Source organism: Aulonocara stuartgranti (assembly GCF_965226115.1).
Source record: "Aulonocara stuartgranti genome assembly, chromosome: 15".
Taxonomy (NCBI): domain Eukaryota; kingdom Metazoa; phylum Chordata; class Actinopteri; order Cichliformes; family Cichlidae; genus Aulonocara; species Aulonocara stuartgranti.
This window is the reverse complement of record NC_138951.1, coordinates 38448033-38475747: the sequence shown is the minus strand read 5'-3', so window position 1 is coordinate 38475747 and position 27715 is coordinate 38448033. Positions and strand designations below refer to the sequence as shown.

General features: G+C 39.5%; 1 protein-coding gene across 2 annotated transcripts; it reads left to right on the top strand.

Moving 5' to 3' along the window:
- On the top strand, positions 1 to 27576 carry hykk.2 (hydroxylysine kinase, tandem duplicate 2). Of its 2 annotated transcripts, XM_082506878.1 has the most exons (6): positions 1 to 76; positions 22147 to 22546; positions 23886 to 24194; positions 25054 to 25196; positions 25359 to 25539; positions 25778 to 27576. In XM_082506878.1, exons 3-6 carry the CDS (start codon positions 23891 to 23893, stop codon positions 26242 to 26244), a joined length of 1095 nt encoding a protein of 364 aa, XP_082363004.1. In that variant the 5' UTR covers positions 1 to 76; positions 22147 to 22546; positions 23886 to 23890; the 3' UTR covers positions 26245 to 27576. The 2 variants fall into 2 exon arrangements, with proteins under 2 accessions (XP_082363004.1, XP_082363003.1); XM_082506877.1 differs by lacking the exon at positions 22147 to 22546 and having other exon boundaries at positions 4 to 76.
- The last annotated feature ends 139 nt before the right edge of the window (positions 27577 to 27715 follow it).

Here is a 27715-nt window from a genome sequence, read left to right as displayed (position 1 = left end):
CGCTTTTCCGTTACACGTAGTGGCATAATATCACAGTCCCTCTCGATTTCACAAAGTTGGCATACAGAAAGCAGAGGTAGGTCTACCAGAATTTTTCCCTTTTGTTTTGCATTTGTTATTAATTACTTGGCACACGAGCAAGTTATGAACTTTTCCTAAAGCGTGCACAAGGCTGTGTGTAAGTGTGCAAAACAGACGGAGAGTGAGCTAAACATTAGGAAATGAGGATGATGAAGACTTAAAATTTATTTAAGTTAGATTCCTGAACAAATGCATGAAAAACACAATGTAGGGAGTTCATAAACACAAAGACTGCTAACATGAAACAAGCATGCAGCATGAACATATTTTTTTACTGTTAGAAGAAGTCAAAGAAGTGGAATCAGTGAGTGAAATCCTGAATATTTCTGGTAGACTCTGATGACTTTATTAGTACTAGCTAAGGTTTCTAGCTTATGCTAAATTGGTTTATTTCAGCTATTTCAAAGGCTTATCTTAGGAATTTTCTTTTATAAAGACTGAGTCAATTTAGCAAATATAAAACATATTCTAATTGCTATTTGAGTGTGTTTTAATGGCTTAAAATTAAACACAGTCTGAATACAGCTACTAGCCTGTATTCAGCCTGTATGTAGCATATATAGCATCTATGGCTTTTTTTTGTCAAAGATGTTTTGCTGATGTTGTTTTAAGGGGACTGACAAAATATACTTGAGTAAAATATATTTTATTAAGCTAATTTAAGTTAGTGCAATTTCAAGATAAAACAGAGAAACCCCCAGCAATCAGATGACTCCCTATGAGCAAGCATTTTGGTGACAGTGGGAAGGAAAAAACTTTTTAACAGAAAGAAACATCAAACAGAACCAGGCTCAGGCAGGGCTGTGACCGCTTGGGGGTGAGGGGAGGAAGACACAACATAGACATGTTGGCAGAAATTAACATTAACTACTGATTAAATGCAGAGTGGTGTATAAACACATATGAAGTAGGAAAAAAAAGGTGAGTGAAAAAGTAACACTGATGGGTAGCCTCCAGCAGCTTAGACCTATTGAAGTGTAACTGCATAGGGAGAATTTAGGATCACCTGCTCCATCCCTAACTATGTGCTTTATCAGAAAGGAAAGTTTTGAGCCTAATCTTAAAAGTACAGAGAGTGTCTGTCGGGCTGGACAGACAGACAGAGGGTGGAGATAAAGAGTCTAGATAAATATGAGTGGCATTAAAGTAGCTGTACATAATGTTATTTCTGTGAGATGGTTATGAGTACTTTTTTCTCTAATAGTTGAAATTCGTGAAGTCATTACTAGTTAAGGATTAATGGAACGCTTGCTTAACTCAGCAGAACTCTGATCTTGCAGCCTGTCTACAGTCGTGAGAGAAACCTAGGCTTGTTCTTATTGTCTTCTTGGCTGCTGTTGGTTCTGTGGTCTCTAAAGACGATCCTACGCTGCTTCAGTAATATGTAGGTCAATCTATGACTGATAATGTTTGATATCAAGGTATGCTTTTACTGTATTGGCAGTATGTTTGGGATCATTGTCGTGTTCAAAAATGAAGACATTGCCAATCAGACGCTTTCCAGACTGTATCGAAAAAAATCAGACTGATTTTCTACATTTGCACCACTGGCTGAAATGCAGCCACGAACCATGAGAAAGCCGCCACTGCATTTTACAAATAACGATAAACTTACTATACCTCTCTTCTGTACATACTAATGACAAGAACTCTAACTACTGATTATTTTAGTAATCAAGTATTCTTTATTATAATTATTCCAACAATTAAATGCATGATTGGACAAAAAATACTTTTTGAACAAAAGATTGCATACAATTGTTTGGAAGTAACACATTTCTTTTAGCACAATCCATTCATTTCAGGAGCTCAAAAGTAATTGGACGAATAAATAACTGAACATAAAACATTTATTTCTGATACTTGGTTGAAAACCCTTTGCTGCCAATCACGCTCTGAAGTCTTGGACTCATGGACGTCACCAGATGCTGGATTTCCTCCTTTTTAATGCTCTTTCAGGCCGTTACTGTAGCTGCTTTCAGTTCCTGTTTTTTGTTGGCCTTTCTGTCCAGAGTTTAGTCTTCAACAAGTGAAATGATTGCTCAACTGGGTTAAGTTAAGGTGGCTGACTTGGCCGTTCAAGAATATTCCACTTCTTTGCTTTTAATGAATTTTTGGGTTTCTTTGGCTGTATGTTCTTGAATCGTTGAACTTGGACTTTCGACTCCCTCCACAGATTCTCTATTGGATTGAGGTTTGGAGACTGGCTAGGCCACTCCAGAACCTTGAAATGCTTTTTACGTAGCCGCTCCTTCGTTGCCTGGGTGGTGTGTTTGGGATCATTGTCATGGTGGAAGATTCAGCCACGTTTCATCTTCAGTGCTTTCACTGATGGAAGGAGGTTTTGGCCCAAAATCTCACGATAAATGGCCCCATCCATCCTTTCCGTAATACGAATAAGTCGTCCTTTCCCCTTTGTAGAAAAGCAGCCCAAAGCATAATGTTTCCACTCACATGCTTCACAGTGGGTATGGTGTTCATGGGATGCAATTTAGCACAGGGCTGCTCAATTAATCGAATTTTAATCACGATTACGATCTGGGCTTTCAACGATCATTAAAAATGACTGAGCCGATTATTAGCCCCTCCCTCGTGCTTTACTCTCGCGCTGCTCCGTGTGGCAAATCGAGCGCACCTCTCTGCATTTCGAACACGCATCACAACAATTAAGAGGACCCGAGGGAAGCTCGGAAAGCTAAGCAGAAGTTATTTGGAGAGGAGAGTGACTGCCGTTGGTTGAAAAGAGAGGTAAAAAAAAACTTCAGTGGTGTGGAAACATTATGGGTTCGCGGAGTCAGACTTGGATCAAGTAGACATAGTGTGTAAACTTTTCTACGGTGTCATAGCTGCACCACAGAGCAACACTGCAAAGTTCACTAAACATAGATGTTTACATTTTTCATTTATTTTTTATATTGCAAACATTTGCACTGTTATCAGTATTTGCACGCTATTTTATATTATTTTTTAAAGTCATTATTCAACACATTGTTATTGTTAACCCTTTAAATCCCCGTAGAACCGGAACCGCGTAAGCTAGCGCAATAATTTGTTTTGCATATGAAACCGGAGGAGTTGTACTTACATCTTATGCCATCAGCTTGTCCTCGGTCACGGTTTCCTTCCACATTTAGCTTTGCAAAAATTGCATAAAAAGCGCTTGCAGGAACAAAAACATAATATTCCAGAAACACGCTTTGCCGATCCAATCAGCTGTTCGTAACACTTCCCACAGTGAAAAAGAGTCAACGCGAACTATCGCATGCCCGCCATTTCCTGTCCGAAACCGGAAGTGACGTCATTTTGGCGGAAAATGTAGTTTTTTACTTGTAGGCCTTAAAAGCCTATACTGGTGTTTTTATAAGTCATGTTTGACTCTATACTTTTCTGAATAGTTGCTGGGATGCTTAGAACTCGAATTGCACTGCTGGAATCAGTTTGTTTTGATGCACATGCTGTTTTCTTTGCAAATTTGCATCATAGGATTGTTTTTTGTTTTTCCTGCAGTATATAAAAATTGCTGTATCTCCAAAATAAAACTATGAAGACACTCAAAATAAATTTCCTGTGGTGGAAAACTATTTTTTGCAACTTTTTTGTATTTAAAGTTTTGAGGGATAAGCCTCTTAAATTTCCCCAAGTAGAAATATATGTAAAAAAACAAAACAAAAACGATTTTCAATTTTTTTGTTTATTGCACTTTTTTGCAATTAATGTAATTACTATGGACTTAATGCATACATATTATTAAAATATGGGCTATAACAGTTGCATTGATGTATAGCAACTTGAAATGCTCCCAAAAATGGCACTACAGCATGTAAAAAAAAAAAAAGAAAAAAAAAAAAGTTCTGGCGGACTTGGTTCTATGGTAGGTCTTAAAGGGTTAAATAAATATCGTCAAATATCTCAATCTCAATTTCAGTGAAAATAATCGTGATTTTTATTTTTGCCATAATCGAGCAGCCCTAATTTAGCATTCTTCCCCCTCCAAACACGGCGAGTGATATTTATATCAAAGACTTCTATTTGGGTCTCATTTGACCACATGGCATTTTAATCCATGACGACGTAGTGTGTTACTAATAGTGAACTTTGTTACTGTGGTCCCAGCTCTCTTCAGGTCATTGACCAGTTCCCCTCGTGTAGTTTTGGCCAGGACAGCTGCCTCCTGCAAAGTGGCAACTTTTTGTTCATTCAGGTACAGCACTGTACGGTCAGGAACACAGTTTTTGAATTCCTCCAACAATACCAGTTCACGCAATGCGTTAAACTCTGAAACTTTGCTTGCTTGACACCACCTATCAAATAGTATCCCTTTTTCCCTTGCAAACTCAAGGAATGTTTGAGCAGTGGGGCGATCGTGGCTCAAGAGTTGGGAGTTCGCCTTGTAATCGGAAGGTTGCCGGTTCGAGCCCCGGCTTGGATAGTCTCGGTCGTTGTGTCCTTGGGCAAGACACTTCACCCGTTGCCTACTGATGGTGGTCAGAGGGCCCGGTGGCGCCAGTGTCCGGCAGCCTCGCCTCTGTCAGTGCGCCCCAGGGTGGCTGTGGCTACAATGTAGCTTGCCATCACCAGTGTGTGAATGTGTGTGTGAATGGGTGGATGACTGGATATGTAAAGCGCTTTGGGGTCCTTAGGGACTAGTAAGGCGCTATATAAATACAGGCCATTTAACATTTACCATTCCTCAGGGTCCTGAAACGCTGCCTGTAGGCTTCAGGCACCAACTCATAGGCTCTGAGTATAGCGCTTTTGACATTGTCATACACAAGACTGTCCTCGATAGTGAGAGCTGTGCATACTTCCTGTGCCTTACCAATTAATTTGCACTGAAGCAAAAGGGACCAAACCTCCTTGGGCCAATGTAAAGCCATAGCAATGCGCTCAAACGCATTAAAATAGGCCTCCACCTCAGTCTCCCTGAATGGTGGAACTAGGGCAATGTTTTTGCCTACATCGAATGTCAGCGGTGCACGAGCAGGGGGAGAATTATCTGAAGGATTACTATTGTTATCTTCATCCTTCACTGAAGATGGAGCAGAAGGCTCAGGAGACAATTTGTTAGCTTGCAACTCCAGCTGACGCAACCTAATAGATGTCTCAGCTTCTAGCTGCCGACACTTTAGCTTGAACTCAAGCTCATCCTTACGTTCCCTTTCTTTGGCCTCAAGTTCAAGACGAGCTAAACGTACCTTTAAGCGTGCACTAACACTGGGATTACTGGATTCGACAGAGAAGGGCTCAAACCGTGGAAGAGAGGCTGGTGGCTTTCCCTCACCTGGTTTGACCACTGTAGGTGTCCCCGCCCCCTCCTCAGCACAAACCTCAGGCTGATCAGAGGTTTCGAGGTCTGACGCGTCATCCCCCGAGTCCACGTCTAAAGGGAACACACCTTTCCCAACCAACCCACTGACAACAAGAGACTTTAACTCGCTCTTCTTCATAGACTTAGCCACAGGGATTTCATAATGCGCGGCAACGGCAAATAAATCTTCCTTCCTACATGCATCAAGCTGGTCTAATGCAGGCTTAGCTATAAAATCACCCAGGCTAAACTGTGCCATATCCAAAATTAATCCCGGACGAGCCCCAACTTATGTTACGCCCCCCCTTGAAAACGAAGTGTTGACTGGAGTGAGGGGTAACACAAAGTGAAAGAGAACACATGAACTACTGGAGAATAGATGTCATTTAAACGTGATTTATTGCCCAAAACTACTACAGTAAAAATAAACACAGGGAAGCTCTTTTCTTCAGGGTCTCCAAGGCCAAAACAACAAACAAAACACCCCCTTTAGCTAAAAATCAAACCAAGTACTCACTAACCAAAACAAAATACAATGGCTGAGCTCCCTGTCTAACCAAAAACAGGAGAAAACAGTTGAAACCAAAATGGCAGAGAACCCCTACCTGCTTCCACAATGATGAACTAATTAACACAATAAGGGCACACCTTTGCTTACAATAAAAGAAAGAAAACCAAAGTTCCACAGAGTTTAAGTTCTCACACACATACACACTAAGGCCCGCTGCCCTAAACACTACAGCTCACAGCTCTGGCAAAAATGGGGAAAGTGGCAGGGGTGTGGCAGTTTAGGATGGCAGACTATATGCCGTGGCTGACGAGCTGGAACACACCTCAGCTGTGGCTCATGAGGCAGACCTGCAACACAAGAAAAGGAGAAAAAAAACCTCTTCTACAGAGGGAGAGCCACTAGAGGTCAGCGACCGTAACAACGATATAGATTTGAAAATTTGCGATAACGATATAACTGACGATATAATTGACGCAAAACAAAATACAACTCTACAACTTTATTAGTGGGGAAAAAACCCCATCAATTTCTTTTTGTTTAAACAAGCAGCTGTTTATTTTAACGTGCATTACAGCCTCACAAAATTCAACAGTGGTTATACTATGAATGAATGCGTATTCATAATGATACGTATGAAGCGCCTTGAGGCGACTTTTGTTGAGATTTGGCGCTATATAAATAAAATTGAATTGAATTGAATACTGTTATATACATGGTTATCCATAATCATGTATATCCACAAAACTTAAGAGGTGCTTTGCAACAAAAGTGCAGTGTGCAAAATCAATAAGTCAAATAATAATATTGCACAAACTCTTGAGTAAAAACAAAACAAACAAAAACATAGATAAATTATGCTACTGCTCCCGGAAGTTTTTCTACATTTCAACTTTTAAGATTATTTGCCAGAAACACTAACATGTTCACAGATGCGGGCTTAAGGGAGGACCTTTGACAAGTTACATTTCCACCTGTGCTGAACAACCTTTCAGATGCAGAGCTAGTTGCTGGAATGCAGAGGTATTTCCTAGCTAATCTGCTGATGTGGGGAAAATTTACTGTGTGAACTTTCCACCACGAAAGAGGATCACACTCACTGTCTGCTGGTGGACTATTCACATAACTGCTCAGTTCAGATGATAACCTCTCTGCAGTTACCTCTTTCTTGCCACTAACTGGTCCCTTCAAAAAACTCCCAGCATCATATGTTTGAAACTCTGTATTGCTCATAGTATAAAAAATAGCAGGTGGCTTGACAATACATTGTTAATCATCAGGAAAATGGCACAGGTGTGCTCCAAATCATAAATTGGGAAGTAAATGTCCAAGATCAGTGTGTTAGTGGATGCTTTTCTACTGCCAGAGGGAGGCGATCAACAGAATGTGAAGACCACAACATTAACATCACAAATAAACGAACCTCGTCTAACACAATTTACAGATTGCCCAAAGGAACAGCTTGACAATGGGAGAATGTGGTGGAGACTGGTTCTGTGTTCGTGCTAAATGCTAGCTAAACTCATCAAATATTCCCTATCATGATAAATCATTTGTCCAACAATAATCCAGAGTTTGATATTTAGTCTAGTGTAACATATTTCTAAACTCCTTACCCATTTAATTGCACACCCCCAGCTGAGCCAAACCAGCAGCAGTTACTGCGCCTGACAAGCTTTCCAGTTGACAGCTTTTATATAATTACTTTACTACATGAAGCATAGTATTTTTGCTCACAATTTCAGAAATGTTATCACAATTTTAGACATTTTTTTTATCCATTGCATTTAAATCTTGCATGTACAACACAGATTTGTACATGCACGTGTCTTCATTGTGGACAGTGCACTTTTTTTTATGTGTGTGAGAAGTGGATGGAAAGACAAGACCATGAAGGAGGTTTTTTTTGGGGGGGTGGTATAGTACTGGTGGAGGTGTGTGTGCGTGTGTGTGTGTCAATCATTCACGACAAGAGGGCTAGTGTGTGCATGTTTTTTGTCTGTGCAGTAACAATGAGAAAACCTTGAATGTATTTTAATGGGTGTGTGTGCGTGCCATGATAACTGACAATTGTGTGTGTATTTCTCTTTGATGTCCCTTTTTTTCCCTCCTCCATCCACCACCTACTTCAAAGCAGAGTGCTCCAATCTCTGTTGCCAGTGGATACCCTTATACATAACTTTATACTGCCACTTACACCAGACTATTTAATTGTACTTTCAACATGGGTCTCAAATTAAAACCAGTAAAGGGAAACTGAATGCATATAAACGCATCCTATCTGCAACTGGTGCTCCTTAATAATTTAACAGTATCTCACTAATAGTAAATACACCTTATTAATATAATGTTTAACAAATTCCTTCCCTCTACTGTAACAAAGAGATAGATGTAAGGATATAGCTTGAGTGTTTGTAATTCTATAATATATAATATTATATATATAAATGTCTTCGTTTCACATCACCGTGTCTTGAAATAATACTAGAAAGAGATTCTGAAAGAATAAAGGACTGGCAATAGGTTCAAGTGGCTCTGTCAGAATCTTGAGAAGACTAAGCCTGGCCCCGGGGACTTTTGGAATAAACATTTTATAACCACTTTTAGAAAAGGAAACACAATAGCAGCCAGAGGACAATCTGATTATTAGGATCACTATGCAAATGTGTACTTGAGCGAGGCATTCATATCCTCGCCATCTTTTTGTAGAAGAGGCTTGGAAAGTGAGAAGAACACTTCCTTTAGGGCATCTGTATCACTCAGCCAGCACGCTAATATTGGTGCCTTTACAGTAAATATCTCCCATTTCTCCCAAATACACACAAACACATGAAAATATACACTAAATATATATATCTCAGTCATGTGGAATGTTTGTTATGGCAACAAGACATATAGTGGAATGTGTTGTAATTGATGTAATTGGGGTGTTTGCTACTAATTTTGTATACATTACACACAAATCCCTGTGAGAAGATGAGATATACATCACTCTAAGTTATTTTTTTCCATAATGTGTGCTGGTACTTTCTTCATTTTCAGTCCATGTTCTTTTTTTCTGTCCTAAAAACACTGTCATCATTGCCCCAAGACTCTGCTAGGCTATTAGATATGGCCTAAAGGCGAACATGTAACAGGCTTTTATCAGTGTTGGAACTGTGAACACTTCAGTGTTATACAGCATAGTGCATGGCAATAATGAAATTTGAAATAATTGTCTTACAAAGGATTTTATTGCACTTTTCATGAAGAACTGGCTCAGTTTTGTGTCCTTGGCCCACGACAGACATGTCAATATAGAAATTAAGTTAGAGAATTTAAAGCCTCAAAGCCTGGTAACCTCAGTAGCACTCTGTGTGCATTTTTAGAGGACCCTACACATTAAACCACAGCAAATATAAAAATGTTAATTGTCAGTCATGGTGCTAAAATTACCACTCATTCGTAGTTTACACAGGAACCACTATAGAGGTGTTAAATTAACAATTTTAAGAGAGTTAATATTGTCATGCCATTAGTATTACCTAACAAATGCTTTGCTTGCAAAACATTAACACATATCTAACAAAATAGATTAAAAAAAACCCCCAAAAGAAACCAAACTTATAAAATAGAGTAATATAACTCTCTATAGAGTCAATTTCACAAAAATGAAATGTAAAGATGCTTTTAGTCTCTGTTATTTTAGGTTACACTGGGCAAAGCAGTTCCTGTTCTCAGCCACACTTTTCTCTCTTAAAGCACTAAAATTCTACCCCCCCCCCCCCCCCCCCCCCACAAAAAGAAATGTATTAATGGTAATTTTCATCTTCAAGGTCCCGTAGTTGTGAAGATATAAAGGGTATTTTTAGGAAATCAAACAAGCAAATTTACAACTGGCTTATGTGACTGTCTTTTGCCCTTATATGCTATCGATATGTCTGTGCACCATTGTCACCAGCACAAATTCTAAGTACATTCGTTACACTTAAACCCCAAGCCTTTTTCATATGCACTATGTATCGTCACATTTAATATGTGCTTAGCACTTTGATTTCATGCTGTCAGCTGTCAGAGCACCTTAGATGAACCTGACTGGCTCAGTCCTGATAATTCTTTGCTTATAGAGCATCTGTGTTCTTTGTCCTAATGTTTCTAGACAAAAATAAAATAATGATAGAAGATAATACAAGTGAATCTGCCTAATTACAGCTTTTTAGTTAATTTGTGTTAAATTATGATATTTTATGATGTGCTCATGTACGCACATGGACACACATGTCCATAGCAACTGGGAATATTGCTGCAACACAAGAGCACAATCCCTAAATAGCGCTGATGAGTGTGGTGATGTTTTTTCAGTGATTTACAAAAGTTTAACTGTTTTGTAAATACGTGAACCATCAGTTCATTTCAATATGACATGCTCAATCTGAATTTGTGTGGGTCCAACACTAGAAACAGCTCACAGCTCATTAGAGGATGGCGAAAACTGTCCATGGTCCTGAAATTATACCTGTTTGATTTATTTAATATTTCACTGTTCATTTGATTGTAATAAAGCTTTATTAAGTTAAATTATGTTTTTCTTTAAGTTTATTGACACAAATGCATTGGTTTAAACTATTCAAACTGAAAACACTGGAATGAATCAGTTATTACACACGATCTTTTTGCCGTGCTGTCTTTGCAAATAGTGATAGTAGTGATAATAATCTTTTGTTTTTTTTATTAAATGCCTAACAAGGGCCATAGAGAGCTGCTGAAGCAGAAAAAAACTAAAACGCTGATATGAAAAATGAATTACGATTTATACTAGACATTAGTTCATAAGTGTTACATTATCTGTAGCCGTTCTTGCGTTTGTGTCCATCTTCGGCCTTGAGTCTCCTTGTTTTCTGTCTACATGTCATACATTGTTGAAGGTTTATTTTAAAAAATGACAAAGGAGGGAAATACAATAAAATACTAAGGATAAAAAACAGATAGTGGACAGAACATAAATGATATATCCACTGACTTATCCAGAATAAAACCAATGGGGAAGATTATTTAAATAAACACTTCAAACATCTCACATGCGTGCATACATACATAGGACACATGCAGTAACACATTAACACTGGATTTGTCAGGATCCGAGAAATTAACTCCAATTACTTCTTCATCCTTTTGTTGTCCTGTTCCCATCTTTTTTTTTTTTTAAGATGTGTCTAATTCCATCAAATTCAAACTGAGATAACATCCTTCTTAAAATTTTTTCTCAGTTCAACATTCGATATGTTTCATGGGAGATTTGCACATGACTAGTCATTCTATTTTATTTACATTTTACACAATTTCCCAACTCATTGGACCTTTATGGGTTTGTAGAACGTATAATTTATTCCTGTGCTTCCTCTTCCTTGGTCTGAATTGCCATGTTATTTGTTGTGTCTATACTTAAAACATACACTTGAGAATTGTATTTGTCAGACTATAACAAGCTGTAGTAGATTACTGATTTGGTCGTCTTACTTGTGACCCATTAGTGATGCTCTTGACTGGGTTCTGAATTAGTAAAATTAACTGGCTTTTATAAAAATTGTGCACTGTTAATAGAATACCCACAAAACTTTCCACTCCCACTGGTGGTGCCTTATGGTATGCTGCCTTGCTCAAGAAATTTGTACCTTAAAGTGGAAGAAGAGCTCAACTAACACTACCACTATTAAAATAAAGTGCTAACTGCTTACTTAATCTAATAATCCAAGAAGGTCATGGCCTCATCCTCCGACTAGCAGGCTCAGTAAACAGTGAGTATGTAATTACTAGGGGTGCAACGATATTCGTATCGATATTGAACCGTTCGATACAGTGCTTTCGGTTCGGTACGCATATGTATCGAACAATACAACATTTGTAATTTATTTTATCAATTTTCCTTCTGACGATGCTGTCTGTGTTGAGCGCTCAGTGAATCTGTATTCGACTACTCCGCCTAGGCTGCACTGTCGAGCGCAGATCCACTGAGCGCTCAACACAGACAGCATAGTCAGGAGGAAGAGCGCAGGGCAAGCTAGCGAGACAGAAGTTAAGCTCTCCTTGCAACAGGCAAATTGAACCTCATTCAGATCTGGCGTTTGGAATTATTTTGGTTTTCATGTGACGTATGACCCTGAAGGTAAGCGAGTCATGGACTAAAGTAAAACAGTATGTTGGCTGTGCCACGCAATGCTCAATTACATTGGTGTGAACTAGTGTGTTAGCGCAGTTAGCTCGTTAACGTGTTGGCCGTCTAGCCCCATGCACGGAGCGATCGGCGGTAGCTCGTTAACGGAGATTTGCCGTGTTGTGGCGTTAAGGTCATTTCAACGAGATTAACCTGAAAGCACTAGTGGGAACACGACGAATATGACTGCACATTTACGCCGACATCATCCTAGTGCAAAGACAAGTGGAAGCAGACAAAAAAAAGCAAGCATGCTACTAACTTTAGCCGAGTCATTTAGACAGCTGTTAGCACATGATTCTCCTTATGCTGCTGAGAATATAGCCCAGAAGAAGCGGATAGTATAGCTTTTATTTTGGAAAGAGACATTTCTCTGTAATAAACTCTCTTTTCCAAAGATGAGTGATTCCTCAATCAGATACAGGGCTTGCAATATCGCTAGCCTGACGTCCTGGGGCTAGCGATTTTTTCAGTCGGGCTACCAAAATCTATCTCTTCCCTGCCCGTCGGGCTATTGTAAGAAGGAAAAATATATGTCAATGCTTTTGCATTCTTTCAGAAATGTAGCTGGGTAATTATGTCATTGGCATCGGTGAGCCACTGTCAATATGTGACATATTGAAGTCGCGTTTGAATTTGCGCTTGTTTTTTTGCTTTCACTTTGCAATCGTGCGAACTGTGTATAGAGAGTGACAGCACTGATCTGTGAGTGATGATAATTTGTGCACCAATTCCTCTGACATCGTCTTATTAATCGTTAGCTTACTATGCAAACATGACAAGTGAAATCTCCCGCAGCAAGCTTAAACATGTGAGAGGTTGATCGCGCAGAGAATCGCTGAGCTTATGTGAGTGCGTGTGTAAAAACATTTCAGTTCTGCTGAGCCAAATAAGACAGGTCAGGGTGAAGAAGTGACAGCCAAATAAAAGCTTACCACAAAACGGAGAAGTTATGACAAATCAGACTATAAGGCAAAAAGAAAGTGCAGCTTTATGGTTTCATGGACAAAATAATTTCTGTGGCTGCAATATGACGAGCTAAATAACCAGGGCTGCACATAAGTGGTCCGCAGGTGCGCATTCGCTGTCAAAATAAAAAACACGCACAAGGGTTAGGGTTAAATTTAAAAACTGTACTTTTGAGTTAAAATATATATTTATAATTTTAATAAATGACAAAAATGCATGAACATTTTTTTGTATCGAAAAAATATCGAACCGTGACACCAAAGTATCGAACCGAACCGAACCGTGAATTTTGTGTATCGTTGCACCCCTAATATATATATATATATATATATATATATATATATATATATATATATATATATATATATATATGTGTATATACATACATACATATATGCTTAATCTGACTTTATAATTAACTTACCTATTGCAAAAAAAAAAAAACGTACCTATTGCAATGTGCAGGCGATGTCCAAAGCATGAAAGTCTGGTCCAGTTGTTGAGTGCGACGGCTTTCACAATGTTGGCCCCGTTGCCTGTCGTCACACACACTTGTTTTTCCTCCTAAAGATTCCACGAGCTGAGGAACTCTTTTAACCCTTTAAGACCTACCATAGAACCAAGTCCGCCAGAGCTTATATTATATTTTTACATGCTGTGGAGCCATTTTTGGGAGCATTTCAAGTTGCTATACATCAATACAACCATTATAGCCCAGATTTTAATAATATGTATTCATTAAGTGCATAGTAATTACATAAATTGCAAAAAAGTGCAATAAACTACAAAAAAATTGAAAATCGTTTTTGCTTTTTTAACATATATTTCTAGTTAGAGAAATTTAAGAGGCTTATCCCTCAAAACTGTAAATACAAAAAAGTTGCACAAAATAGTTTCCCACCACAGGAAATTTATTTTGAGTGTCTTCATAGTTTTATTTTTGAAATACACCAATTTTTATACTCTGCAGGAAAAACGAAAATAAATATTATACTGCAAATTTGCAAAAAAGCAGCATATGCATCAAAATAAACTATTTCCAGCAGTGCAATATGAGTCCTAAGCATCCCAGAAACGACACAGAAAGTCATAAAGTCAAAGATAACTTTTAAAAAGATCAGTATAGGCCCTGAGGCCCTGATGGTAAAAAAGACTACATTTCCGCGAAAATGACGTCACTTCCGGTTTCGGGCAGGTAATGGCGGAAATGCAAAAGTTCGCGCTGACATCTATTCCAACGTAGGAAGTGTTATGAACAGCTGATCGGATCGGAAAAGCGTGTTTCTGGAATATTATGTTTTTGTTCCTGCAAGCGCTTTTTATGCAGTTTTTGCAAAGCTTTATGTGGAAGGAAACCGTGACCTAGGACAAGCTGATGGCATAACATGTAAGTACAACTCCTCCGGTTTCATATACAAAAAAATTTTTTGCGCTAGCTTACGTGGTTGCAGTGCTACCGGGATTTAAAAATAGTTACGCAAAATGGAGCGTGTCCGCTCCGATCGGCTCTAAAGGGTTAAGACTCTGGCTATATTTTCCCCAGTATGGTCCTCGGGGAAAAAACTTGTTTCGAGGCACGTGTTTTGTAGCTTCCAGTCTTTGTCCACGTAATGTATTGTGAGGCTCATGTAGGGGTCTGATGTTCGGCTTGACCACATGTCCGTGGTGGACGCAAAAAACTCCACCGAAGATAATGCATTTGACACCTCAGTACGGATCTCTTCATATTAGGGCTGCCACGATTAGTCGACTAATCACGATTACGTCGACTATCAAAATCGTCGACGACTGATTTAATAGTTGACACGTCGTTTGAAGCTTTGTAAGATCCCAAAAGACGCAGGAATAAGTGGTAGGATTTAAGAGTGTAATAATGGACTGAAACAGAAGATGGCATGTACAAGGATGCCAGCTGCCGTTAAACCCCGAAGAAGAAGAAGCTGTGTCCCAGAATTCATAGCGCAGCCCAGCTCAGTTTCCAACAATGGCGGCAGCTAGTTAGTTTTAATATTACTCTTATTATTCTTTCTGGGTCACAAAATAAACGTTTAGCATATTTTCAGGCGAGAATGTAACTGCGTAAACCTCAAATATCTGCTCAGTTTATCAAGACACCACATATTTTCAAAAGCTCTCCAACGTTTTCGGAGGCGTCTGTTACCCACTAGCTCGATAGCTAGCCGGGGCAAGGCTCACTAGAGCCGCTGAGAACACCGGACTCCCGGCAAATCGTTTTCAAACCCACCACCATCTTTCACTACTCAGGTTAAACATATATAGGTCACTTAGATAACTTAAAAATGTTATCGTTTGGCTTTTTTTTAGTATTTTATTTGTGCCTGAGTAAATCGGTTTGGCTGAGATTAAAGTTACAGTTTTTACACAGCTGAATAAACGTCAAGCAGACAACTGATTATCAGAAGTGTGAGATGCTCGAGAATATACTCCGGTGTCCTGTTATATTTTAGATAGCAAGGAGTTTATTAAACTTCACCGAAACGATCTGCAAATTTCATTAAAATGTAATAAACTATCATCTTGTCTTTATTTTTAGTTAGCACATACCTTAAACACTTAAAGCTGTAAGCTAATGATAGTTATATAAGAGCAGATGCATGCTGGTGCAATAAGCTATACGCTGTACGTCGAATGGATGCATGATCTGATTAGTCGACTAATCGCAAAAATAATTGGTGACTAGTCGACTATCAAAATAGTCGTTTGTGGCAGCCCTACTTCATATAAAGCAGGCAAGGCGACTTTAGAGAAGTATTTCTTTGTGGGTAGCTTGTAGCGTGGATGGAACGTTTTAAGCATCTTTTAGAAGCCTTCTCTTTCCACACTCTGAATAGGCATCATATCCCTGGCTAAACAATGTGTCACTGCATTAGTTAGTTCCCCCCAGCATTTGTTACTTTTGTCATAAGGCGTGCAGCTATTTAAAGCTACGTCGATTGTTTGTTGAGTCATCTTCTTTGGTCTCACCACCTAGTTGAAGCGGACAACTCTTCACGTGCTTTAACGGCTTTTTTGTACTCCAAGAAGTGCTTCTGCTTCAAATGATAAAATAGGTTTGTAGTGTTTCCTCCTTTTGCCACGGCCCGCTTGCACGTTCTACAAAAAATTGTGCTTTGATGGGTATCCAATGGACGAAAACCAAATCACTTCCACACCACCGAAGTTGCACTGTTTTTACTGACCAATTCTGGTTCACCCGCTTCATTCAAAGATGCGCTTTCGTCCGTGTCATCCTCCATTGCCGCCATACTTTTTCTGCCATGTGCGTATGAGCGTATGAAAACAAAGGCACTGCGCATGCGCATTTTGCCCACATTCTATCGCAATATTTCATTTTCCTATCGTTGCCGACCGTTATACTGGTATTACCGTGAACGGTATAATATGGCCCAGCCCTAGTTCTCAAGATGATTTTGACCCCATCAGGTGACATCTTGCATGGAGCCCCAGGTCGACTGAGATTCTCAGTGGTCTTGTTTTTATTCCATTTTCTAGTAAGGAAACTCTGGGTCGGGGATGAGTTCCTGCCCCAAGTGGAGGAGTTCAAGTATCTCAGGGTCTTGTTCGTGAGTGATGGGAGAAGGGAGCCAGAGATCGACAGACGGATTGGGGCTGCAGCTGCAGTAATGCGGACGCTGCACCGGTCCGTCGTGGTGAAGAGGGAGCTGAGTGTAAAAGCGAAGCTCTCAATTTACCAGTCGATCTACGTCCCTACCCTCACCTATGGCCACAAGCTGTGGGTAGCGACCGAAAGAACGAGATCGCGGATACAAGCAGCGGAAATGAGCTTCCTCCGAAGGGTGGCTGGCCTCTCCCTTAGAGATAGGGTGAGAAGTTCGGCCATCCGGGAGGAGCTCAGAGTAGAGCCGCTGCTGCTCCACATCGAAAGGAGCCAGCTGAGGTGGTTCGGGCATCTGACAAGGATGCCCCCTGGGTGCCTCCTGGGTGAGGTGTTCCAGGCATGTCCCACCGGGAGGAGGCCCCGGGGCAGACCCAGGACACGCTGGAGAGATTATATCTCTCGGCTGGCCTGCGAACGCCTTGGCGTTCCCCCGGATAAGCTGGAGGAGGTGGCTGGGGAGAGGGAGGTCTGGGCCTTTTTGCTTAGGCTGCTGCCACCGTGACCCGGCCTCGGATAAAGCGGATGAAGATGGATGGATGGATGGATGGATGCTTTTTTACATTCTGTCTCTCACAGTTGAAGTGAACCTATCCTGAAAATTACAGACCTGTCTCATCTTTTTAAGTGGGGCAACTTGCACAATCGGTGGCTGCTAAATACTTTTTTGCCCCACTGTAACTATAATTGGAACATGTTTCAGTAAACAGGTAAATAAATAAAACTTGTGTCAGTGTGAAATATACATGGACCTAACTGTATATGGTGTGTGTTCATGCATGTGTGTATTTTGTGTGTGCTGTGTGTCTACGTGTAAGTGTGCTAGTAAGTGTGTGTCTGTAAGTCGTAAAAGGAGCATGTGATGTCTGCTATGAAGAAAAGCGAGCAGATCAGCATTCTCAGAACTGAGGTTTGCCCTGTGATTTAATGCGACGTTTACTGTTGCAGAGAGCAGACTTTTGGATGGTGTAGGTGTTATTAATTAATAATTAATAATTAATTTGAACCATTCAGTATCTAACCTACCAGCCCCAGGCCAGTGCCTCAGAGTTTTACTGTGCCATGTACATTTTTATAGGTCAGCTTTGCTTGTTGCAGGTGACTCTGTCTAGTTGAAACATTGTAACAGACTAAGGTAGCAGTTCATCTGCAAATTTTAATGTAACTTCTGTATCTTTACTGTAGATTTTCACTGTGTAAAACAATCTGCTATAAAGTTAACTTTACATTATAGTAATAGGTGCTAGAAAAAAAAACTCACTTAACCTGAACTTACCAACTGAAGGACTCTGTGTGTGTAGAGGCAGACTCTGGCTACATGTTCAAATAGAACTGCATGATCTTCTCAGCTGCTGTTGTTTTAGCAGTATTTCTGTTAAAAAAAACCTGCTGCCTGCATGGGCTTAATGTTGTAATACTTTTTACTCACACACGTGCTCATAGATACTATTTTTAGTTGCAAATGTGAGAGAAACCCTCATGTTTGCATAGTGATATTAGAATTGTGGATTAAACTAAAATGATTTTATTCAATTAACCATTACTGCTGTAGTTATATTGATTTTTTTCTGTCATTCAGTCTGCGTAGAGATTTGTGTGTGCGTATCAAAATCTGTATGTTTGTGTGTATGTGTTTGCACTTTTATTTTTTTATTATTTTTTTACACATTTACAGATCTGTAAAATTGTGTCAAACTTATACATGTGTACAGGAATCTGTAGATGTTTATTCAGAATGCCTATAATGGCATTTGTAAACATGTAAATACATTTACAATAGCTAAAAGTTCTGCAAGAAGCACTGAATATACAGACAAATCGTCAGTTACAAGTCACCTTTCAGTAGGTTATCATGACAGATTTGGAAATGTGTTTGGAAAGTAGTCTGTTAGACTTGTGTTTGTCCATCTCTGGTATGTCAGTATGTGGTGTACCAGAGATAGACAGACCAGAGTAAATTTACTACTAGATCTAACCAGAAGCCAGATTAATGAACCTGATAACCTTAACACAGTATCTTAATTTGCAGTAAAACCCCCCCCACAAAAACAGCCTTACCCAGTAGCAGTAACTTCATAAGCAATTTTGCATTATCATTTCATTCATTGAAATGAAAATAAAAATTTAAATTCCGTTTCAGAGTACAACAATTTACATCTTTTGAAAAAAAAAAAAAAGAAATACACGTACCAGAACTTTAGTCCAGCAGAGTTTGTGCTGACAGCAGCTCTGGGATCTAGATTTGCACGACCTTAAAAGAACAGATTTGCTTAGATGTTTGAAGATTAAAAAAGCAGTACTGTGCAAAGTCAAATCTTGCTCTACAGGTAGTAATAGCACTGATTAAACTGGGCTAACTTAAGTTGTGTAATGGCAAAGCAGCTTGATAATTTCAAGAGTACGTATCTCTGGCAGGAAGAAATTGGAACAAATGATGTGTTTTGTAATAGGCTGCCAGCAGTAAAGTATCTAAAGATAGAAAAGAACCAATCTTAAATTGTGAGTTTGCTAAATTCTGAAAACAAGTGAAAAGCAGCCATTTTCCCAAATTGCAAGAGAGTGTGGCTACCTGGAAGTAAAATATTATGATATGAGGTGTAGCTAAAAAAATCAAACACAGCTGGATTCATCACAGCTGTGTTTGTCCTTCAGGGATCAAGCAAAACTGTCACATTATGTTTGCATTATGAAGTCTCCCTTCAGCTTAGCTTTACTTTGCAGTTCTTTTCATTTATGGTGTGAATACAATATTTCTTGATTTAACAAGTTTTTACAATAAAATATTTGTAGGGCTTGAGCAGGACCATTGACTCACACCCAGGTTCTGCAACACTGTTGGGTAATATAGATGGTCTCATGGATGCATTTAGGTCTCCTCCTCTTCACACTGAAAGTTTGACATGGTGCAGGCAGAACATAACCCATCTCAAATTGTATCTTTAGATACTTTACTGCTAGCAGCTTATTACAAAACACATCATTTGTTTCAATGTTTTGTGCCAGAGATACACACTCTTGAAATACTTTTAAATTATCAAGCTGCTTTGCCATTACACTCAAATCACAATCAAATGCCATTCCCACTAGATACTGCTGTGAATGCAGCTTCACAGTAATTAATTTGGGACAGATATTTATGACAGATGTGATTTTGCTAGCACTGAAACAAGTCAACTCACATTAATAATAGAGTTTTTAACAAGGATTACATAGACTTCTAAGAATTTGTTCCAAGTATTTATTTGCATTTGCACTTTGCTGCATTAATATGTCCTGAGAAAAAAGAAGCATTTGGGTCCATTCCATGGAAACTGACTAAATTTAAGACCATTACTGAGTTCCCAGTGATGATGAGCCAGCAATTCCAGTAATAACACATTTATTAATAAGAAATCTACATAGTAATTGAAAATGTTTTAGCTTTCTACTGTTATTAGTTTGCTCATACAAGTCAGGGGCATGATCAAGCATTTTCTGAACTGTTTTCTGTGGAGCCATTTTCAAAGAGGCATCTTCAGAGAAGAACTTAAGCTGTCTTTCAGTTTTTTAGGCCAAATATCTGCTACAGCACTGCTGCAATAAAATGTCTTACTCTTCTCATTTTATTTGCATATTTGCTAGATTTACATGTTTTACATCTTTATATCAATTTCACGTTAGCTAAAGAGTAAATACAAAATGCAGTTCTTAAATGATGATTTTATTTATTAATGAAAAGGCATTGCTGTATTTAGTTTTCTTGTTTCTTTGCGAGGTTCAGGTCTGTTAATCAGAATCAGAATGGGTTTTATTGCCAAATGTTGAGCGGGTTTACAACATTAGGAAATTGCTGCGGTGCTTCAGTGCAAACATACTGTTATAAATACTGTTATAAATTAAGCTTAAATAGACATGAAAATAAAAATAAGAATAAGAATTAAAAGTGCTAAGTAGATAGATAGATATATACATGATATATACATGAGTGCAGGTGGTGATCAGTGCCAAACATGGAATGATGCAGTGACCACAGCGTAGGGTCATGTGTTAGTGGTGGGTACAGTCATATGGTTATTGTTCATGTGTCCAACAGCAGAGGGGAAGAAACTGTTCTTATGGCGAGAGGTTCTGGTGCGAATGGACCGGAGCCTCCTGCCTGAGGGGAGCAGGTCAAACAGACTGTGTCCAGGGTGAGAAGGGTCAGCTGAGATCCGAGCTGCACGCCGCAATGTCCTGGAGGTGTACAGGTCCTGCAGAGATGGGAGTCTGCAGCCAATCACCTTCTCAGCAGAGCGCACAACACGCTGCAGTCTCTGTTTGTCCCTGATAGTGGCTCCAGCGTACCACACGGTGATGGAGGAGGTGAGGATGGACTCGATGATTGCAGTGTAGAATTGCATCATCGTCCGTGTTGGCAGGTTGAATTTCTTCAGCTGCCTCAGGAAGTACATCCTCTGCTGGGCTTTCTTAATGACGGAGGTGATGGTGGGCTCCCACTTCAGGTCCTGGGTGATGGTGGTACCCAGGAAGCGGAATGAGTCCACAGAGGTGATGGGGGTGTCAGTCAGGATGATGGGGGGGAGTGGAGCTGTGTGCTTCCTGAAGTCCACAATAATCTCCACTGTCTTCTGGGCATTCAGCACCAGGTTGTTGTGGCTGCACCAGGACACCAGACGTTCAACCTCCCTCCTGTAGGCAGACTCATCCCCGTCCGAGATGAGTCCAATAACGGTGGTGTCATCTGCAAACTTGATTAGCTTGACAGACTGGTGGGTGGAGGTGCAGCAGTTGGTGTACAGGGAGAAGAGCAGAGGAGAAAGAACACAGCCCTGAGGGGAGCCGGTGCTGATGGTCCGGGAGTCCGAGACATTCTTTCCCAGCCTCACATGCTGCTTCCTGTCCGTCAGGAAGTCTGTCTCTTAAAGCCAGTACTGTGTTGGTGTATGTGTCTAAAAAAGATGTAAAGGGTTTTGTGCTTTTTCCTCATGTTGTGTGGACTGATCTCTGTGTTGTGTATTGCAATTTTCTGCTCTTTTTTTTAACGCTCAAATAGAGCTGGGCGATAGAACGATAACGATATGTATCGCGATATAACTTTTACTCGATAGAGAAATTAAACTATCGCGATAGACTTCGCCGCTCTTGTCCTCTTAAAAAAAAAAAAAAAAAACAAACAAACAGAGGAGACAGCAAACAACAAAGAGCAACATAATAATAGAGAAAACAAAGCACCATCACAATAAACTAGCTAGTCATAGATATCAATATTTACTAAATAATAAACGATATTGTGCAGCACGCAAGATAGACAGCGCACAGTGTGCTTTGAGGCAGCAGCCAAGAAAGCTTTAGTCCGCGTCTGTGAATACCCATGTGTGCATACCTGTGTGGATCAGCATGCTTGCATTCCAAAGGTTTCTCCATGTAATGATCTGCTAGTAATGATCTGTTTTTTTTTTTTTCTCTCCATACAGGTGACCCAGGAGTTCTTTTTTTTTTTTTCTCTCTCTTCCCCCTCCTTCTCACCGTCTCTTCTCCCCTTTGGTTTTCTTTCTTTCTCTCCCCCTCTTTCTCTCATTCATTCCCCCTGTCCTATTTATTAAAAAAAAAAAAAAAAAAGGTCAGCCAATCCAAATTAAGTAGCGCAGAGCCGAACCAATCACAGCCGCAGCGTCACGTCCCGTGACTTGTTACGTACAGCACAAGTGCCAAGCCGCACGTGTGTTTGTTTGGGAAGCAGCCAGCGGGTAATGGAGGAAATGAGTGTGCCGACTAGAAAAATCAACCGAGCGTGACCGAAGAGAAAACAGATGATGGTTCCAACGCCGGAGATATTGTCGAACGGAAGAGCCATAGAAGTTCCGTAGTGTGAAGGTATTTCGGCTATTTCAAGTCTGACAAAAAACAGAGTAGCGTGCACTGTAAATGTGCCGAAAGCAAGTCTGGAAATACAATAAACTGGTGCATGCGTCACACTGCGCGCCACGTTATTGTTTCGGTGAAATGAATTTCTACAATACTGTTACTGTTAATTGTACTCTCTGCAGTGTTTAAATGCTTACATATACACACAGTTACTGTCCCTCCACACATACGACTCGGTTCTGCTTCTATGCCCCAGCTTTGTTTACTTTTTCCCACCGAGGCTTCTAGACTTCTGATTGGCCAACATTTCTGCACCAGAAATGCTGCTTTGGCATGTTCATAGCAGCGTTTTCCTTCATTTCTGCCTTTATGTGTGGACGGGATTATTTTTTAAAACGAAAACGGAAAATCTCAGTTTTCAAAAATACCCGTGTACGCGTGGACGTAGCCTCAGTCTCTGACTGGAAGCGCTAATTCGTCATTCGGCTTTTGTCAGACTAAAGTAACTGTTAAAACTGTTTGAAAAGCTCAGCTATACAACAAGGAGAGATTGAGAATTTCCTTTTAGTTCTCAGTTTATTTGATATTGACAAAAGTTAGTCAGTTTTGTCTGTTCTTCTGTAAAACAAACTAAGATTTATTTTTAGAATTAATATTTTGTTTCTAAGTGGAATTGACAATTTAGTCTGTTTCGTTTGTTCTATTTTGAAACTTAAACGCTTTAGCGGCTGCCTTTTGTGTAGTTTGCAATATTTGCCTTTATTTATCTGAAAAAGTCTCATGTTCCTTAAGTACATCTACCCTGTTGAACTTATTATGGGAAATAAATATTTAAATAAAAACAAGCTGCTGATTATTTCACATTTTACTTGTGAGCAACGGCACATTTAAATCTTACAAATATAGTTATTTGGCTTATATCGTGATATATATCGTTATCGCCTGAAATGAAAAAAACATCGTGATATGAAAAAATCTCATAACGCCCAGCTCTACGCTCAAACAAGTTTCACTTCTGCTGTTAACACCTTTATTATTATTGAGGACTAGAAATGTGTGCGGCTCAACTGTAAACATTAATAATGAAGACTGAAGTTCACATCATTGTTACAAAACACATAAAAGATCTGATTCACCAGTTCTAGCATGGCAATGATTGAATTGTGCCTGATTAATACTGTAACACTGTAAAAGGCAGATGAAAACAGGTAGTCAGGTAGAGGAAATGTTTCTCCCACTCTAACTTTTTTTGCAGTTGCATTTGTTGTAATTTATGAAGATGTTATAATATTTGTTGATTTTATAAATTAGTGCAACTCTTCTCTAATGGCTTGTTGTTTTCCTTCAGCAATAATGCCACCAAAAAATGCCAAGCCCAACTTAAGCCATTCCCAGGTATCTGAGATTGTGAAGAGGCTCTACCGGCTGACTGCATCAGTGATTCAGTCTCTGCCCAGTTATGATGACCAGAACTTCTATGTGGCGCCCAGTGAGGGTGGCGAGTATATCCTAAAGATAATGAACTCAGAGGACAGCAAGAATACCTTGCTGATTGAGGTGCAGACATACACCATGTCCTTCCTACAACAGAATGGAATTCCTGCTCAAACCGCGCTGCCCAACACCTCAGGAGAGCGAATGAGTCTGGAGGAAATTGGTATGTGACCAGCCACGTTGTTCAGATCTGAAAAAATATCGTTACCTGACATGACATAAAATTTCATCCATGCACGATGAAGCTTGTGTGACCGCAGCCTGGCACTCGGTGTTCAGTCAGTCAGGCTCAAATTGATCCTGACTGATGTCAAAATGCTTCGTAGCAATTTCCCTGTAAACATTCACTGTTGAATCACAAGTGATTATAATTAGAAATTGTTTGTTTTTCAGTAACATCTAAAGATAACATGTCAGAGTGTTATTTAAACCTAGGACTACGAAGCCCCCAAAAGACTTTGTGTGCTTACTGGAGACTTCTTTATGTCACAGTGCTGTGAACATCTTTGTCTCCTTCCAGATTTCTTATCATTTTTTTATATTTAAATGTTCCAGATCACCAAATACATTTTTTATTGGATAAAGATAACCAAAGAAACACAAAATGCAGCCAATAACAGCTGATCAGATATTGTGGGTCCTAGACCCTAAACAAAATCCTGAAATTGACAGAAAATGAGTGAACCAGTGTCCAAAGACTTTCCATCATTACTTAAGTATGTTGGCACACTGCACATGCTTATAAGTACTGTGTTTCTGTGACATAGTATAAATGTGCTGCGTAGTTGAACTCGACCTTTGGACGGTTGCTTTCGCAGATAATCTGTAAAGATAAGGCACAGGCAAACTTGGCATCTGCAGGAGTAGAATAACACATCCTGGCTTAGGGCTAAAGGGCAATCTTACACAAGGAAGTTTGCATAATTAGCAATATTGTTACGCCTGTGCCCTTGAACAGGGCTCTGCCATATATGTTCAAGTTTATTGAAGCCTATAATTATTCATATCCTTACTTTTGGCAGATTGTGGTTTTGGCAGTCAGAAGTACCTGGTGAGACTGTTGACCTATTTGCCTGGGACAACCATCTCCAAGGTTCCTTTAACTCCACAGCTGCTGTATGAAATGGGGAAAACTGCAGCTAAAATGGACACAGTCATTAAAAAGGTATCATAGTAACAGTCCTGTGAAATCTCTTCTAAAGGCGTCCACTCTGTGTTAGAATTTCAGTGAATCTTCGGGAGAGAATTTCGTGAAACTGCCCAGAATACATGTGTCTATCAGCTATTTTTCATTTACACATGTCTTGCATTTTTGGTGTAATTTAAGATGAAACACCCTCATCTTCACGTGCTGGAGAGAGAGGGGTTCAAATGGAGTCTGTCAAATGTTGCTCTCCTGGAAGATTACCTCTACGTGTTAGACGGAGAGCCTCTGCTGGAGGTTGTGAAGTCTGTAATCCAAGGGTACAAGAGCTCTGTGGATCCCAAACGCTCTAGTTTTCGCAAATGTGAGTATACAATATTATCTTGTTACATGTATCAGTTACATGCTTATGACTTAACATAAAATATATTTATTGTCATAAAAGCATAGCTGTGAAGGTTAAAGACCAGTAACTGTTTATCAGAGAGCTGCTCATACAGTTTGCACTGTACTTCTTGATTACCTTGTCTTGGCTTCTCATTGGCTGATTGTATGTAGTAGTTTGATTTTACAAATACACTTTTCAAATGTCTTTTTTAAAGGCGTTAACCATGGCGACTTCAATGACCTCAATGTCCTGGTACAGCCTAATGATAAAGAAGGCTATAGGATCACCGGTATTCTGGACTTTGGCGACATGAATAGTGGCTACTACATCCATGAGCTTGCAATCACTGTCATGTACATGATGATTGAGCACCCTAAACCCATCGAGGTGGGTGGACCCGTCCTTGCTGGCTGGGAAAGCGTCCTTCCTCTCAATGAGGTGGAGAAAGATTGTCTATATTTGCTGGTGCTGTCCCGCTTTTGCCAGTCCTTAGTTTTAGGTCGTTACTCTCTGACCTTGCAGCCAGAAAATGAAGAGTATCTGATGATTTCATCCAGAAAGGGTGTTAACATTCTCCAGCAGCTCTGGGAGTTAGGAAAGGAGCAGGTGGAGAAGCTGTGGTTTGAGACTGCTGCTCAGCTCAGTGACAAAAGTGAAAGACAGGAACAAACTCGTTCATGAAGGCAGTGACTCCACCGAGCGACAATTTGTCCACAAAAACGAAGATTGTGTTTCCACAGTTAAAACTGTTTATATCTTTTAAACTTGTTTTATTTCAGACAGAACAACAAGGAACGTCAAAGTGTTTCAATAAAGCTAGAGGAGTATATAATGTGTCTGAGAAGAAATTTAGATACTGTTGTGGAATAAGGGAAATATTTTACCGCTACTCATACTCATCATTATTACCATTGCATTAATCAAATCAATCATCATTTCAGTAAAACATTTATTGAAGCTGTTGCCATTACATTAACCTTTTTACTACAGGTACAGCTAAGACCATTTTATACACATTGCATCTTGTGCTTATTAAGAAGTGTATTCTGCTCAGTCAATCGAAGGTCTCAAGCTTTGTTTGGTGCAATGTCCAGACAATCTATTGTAAAAGTGACTTGGAGCAACAGAAGGTTAAAACTGCGTACACGCTCACAAAACACATATAATACATATAATCTAGAAACAGGCTTGAGTGAAGGCCTGAATGTATCCGGCTTCTTGTTGCATCTGAGTTTGCTTAGTAACAGGTGACAAAAGATGGGCCAAAAAGGAGGACATCAACATCAGAGCCTGAATCCATCGCCATATTTGGAGAAGATGCTAGAGAGGGGAACTTCAGTGTCTGCATTTATCTCTTAAGATTGCTCATTGTCTATAAAACATGCAAATGATGTTCTTAAAATACAAAGTATGTTCTTGTACAACGCGAGAAGGGGCGTTAACCAACCCTGACATTATAAAAGCAATCTGAAGTGTATTTTTGGGCGGAGATCTACATCTGATGTTTTGCAGTGTTCATCTTCCCACGCGTGTGTTCAATAATCATCTGTTTGATTGCATCCTCCTGGGCCTCTATTTTGTTTTGGTTCTCAATTGGGACACTGTATAAAAACTATTAATGAAGTACTGTAAAAGAAGAGGTAGTTATTAGCAAATTCATGGATGAGAAACTGAAAAAGCGATTACTAACTCCCACAGTTAAGTGCCTCAGATCTACTTAAAAAGGAAAAAGTAACTGAATTGTCATCTTATTTTACAGATTACGGTAAATGACAGAGTGATTTAATCAGATTGTTTAGAGATGCTTAAATACGTCTGAATTAAACACATCCACGTTCCTCTACACTTTTAAGAAATTGATGTTAACAGATTTGTTAACACATTTCCAAATCTCATCACAGACACACAGATCCAAGTGCAGACACATGGATGTGAAGACATGGATTTGAAATCACGCAGATTACACAGTTCATTTAAAAGACAAAACATTTAAAAATAAATTAAAGAATTTCATGTTGTGTTTTTATTTCTGTTATTGAAGGGGCTTTGGAGCCAAAATGGTTTTTGGCACAGACTTTCTACCACATTCAAATTGCAAAAGTGAAAGGATGATATTTGCTGTACATCACACAAGTTTAATTCAGATAGATCA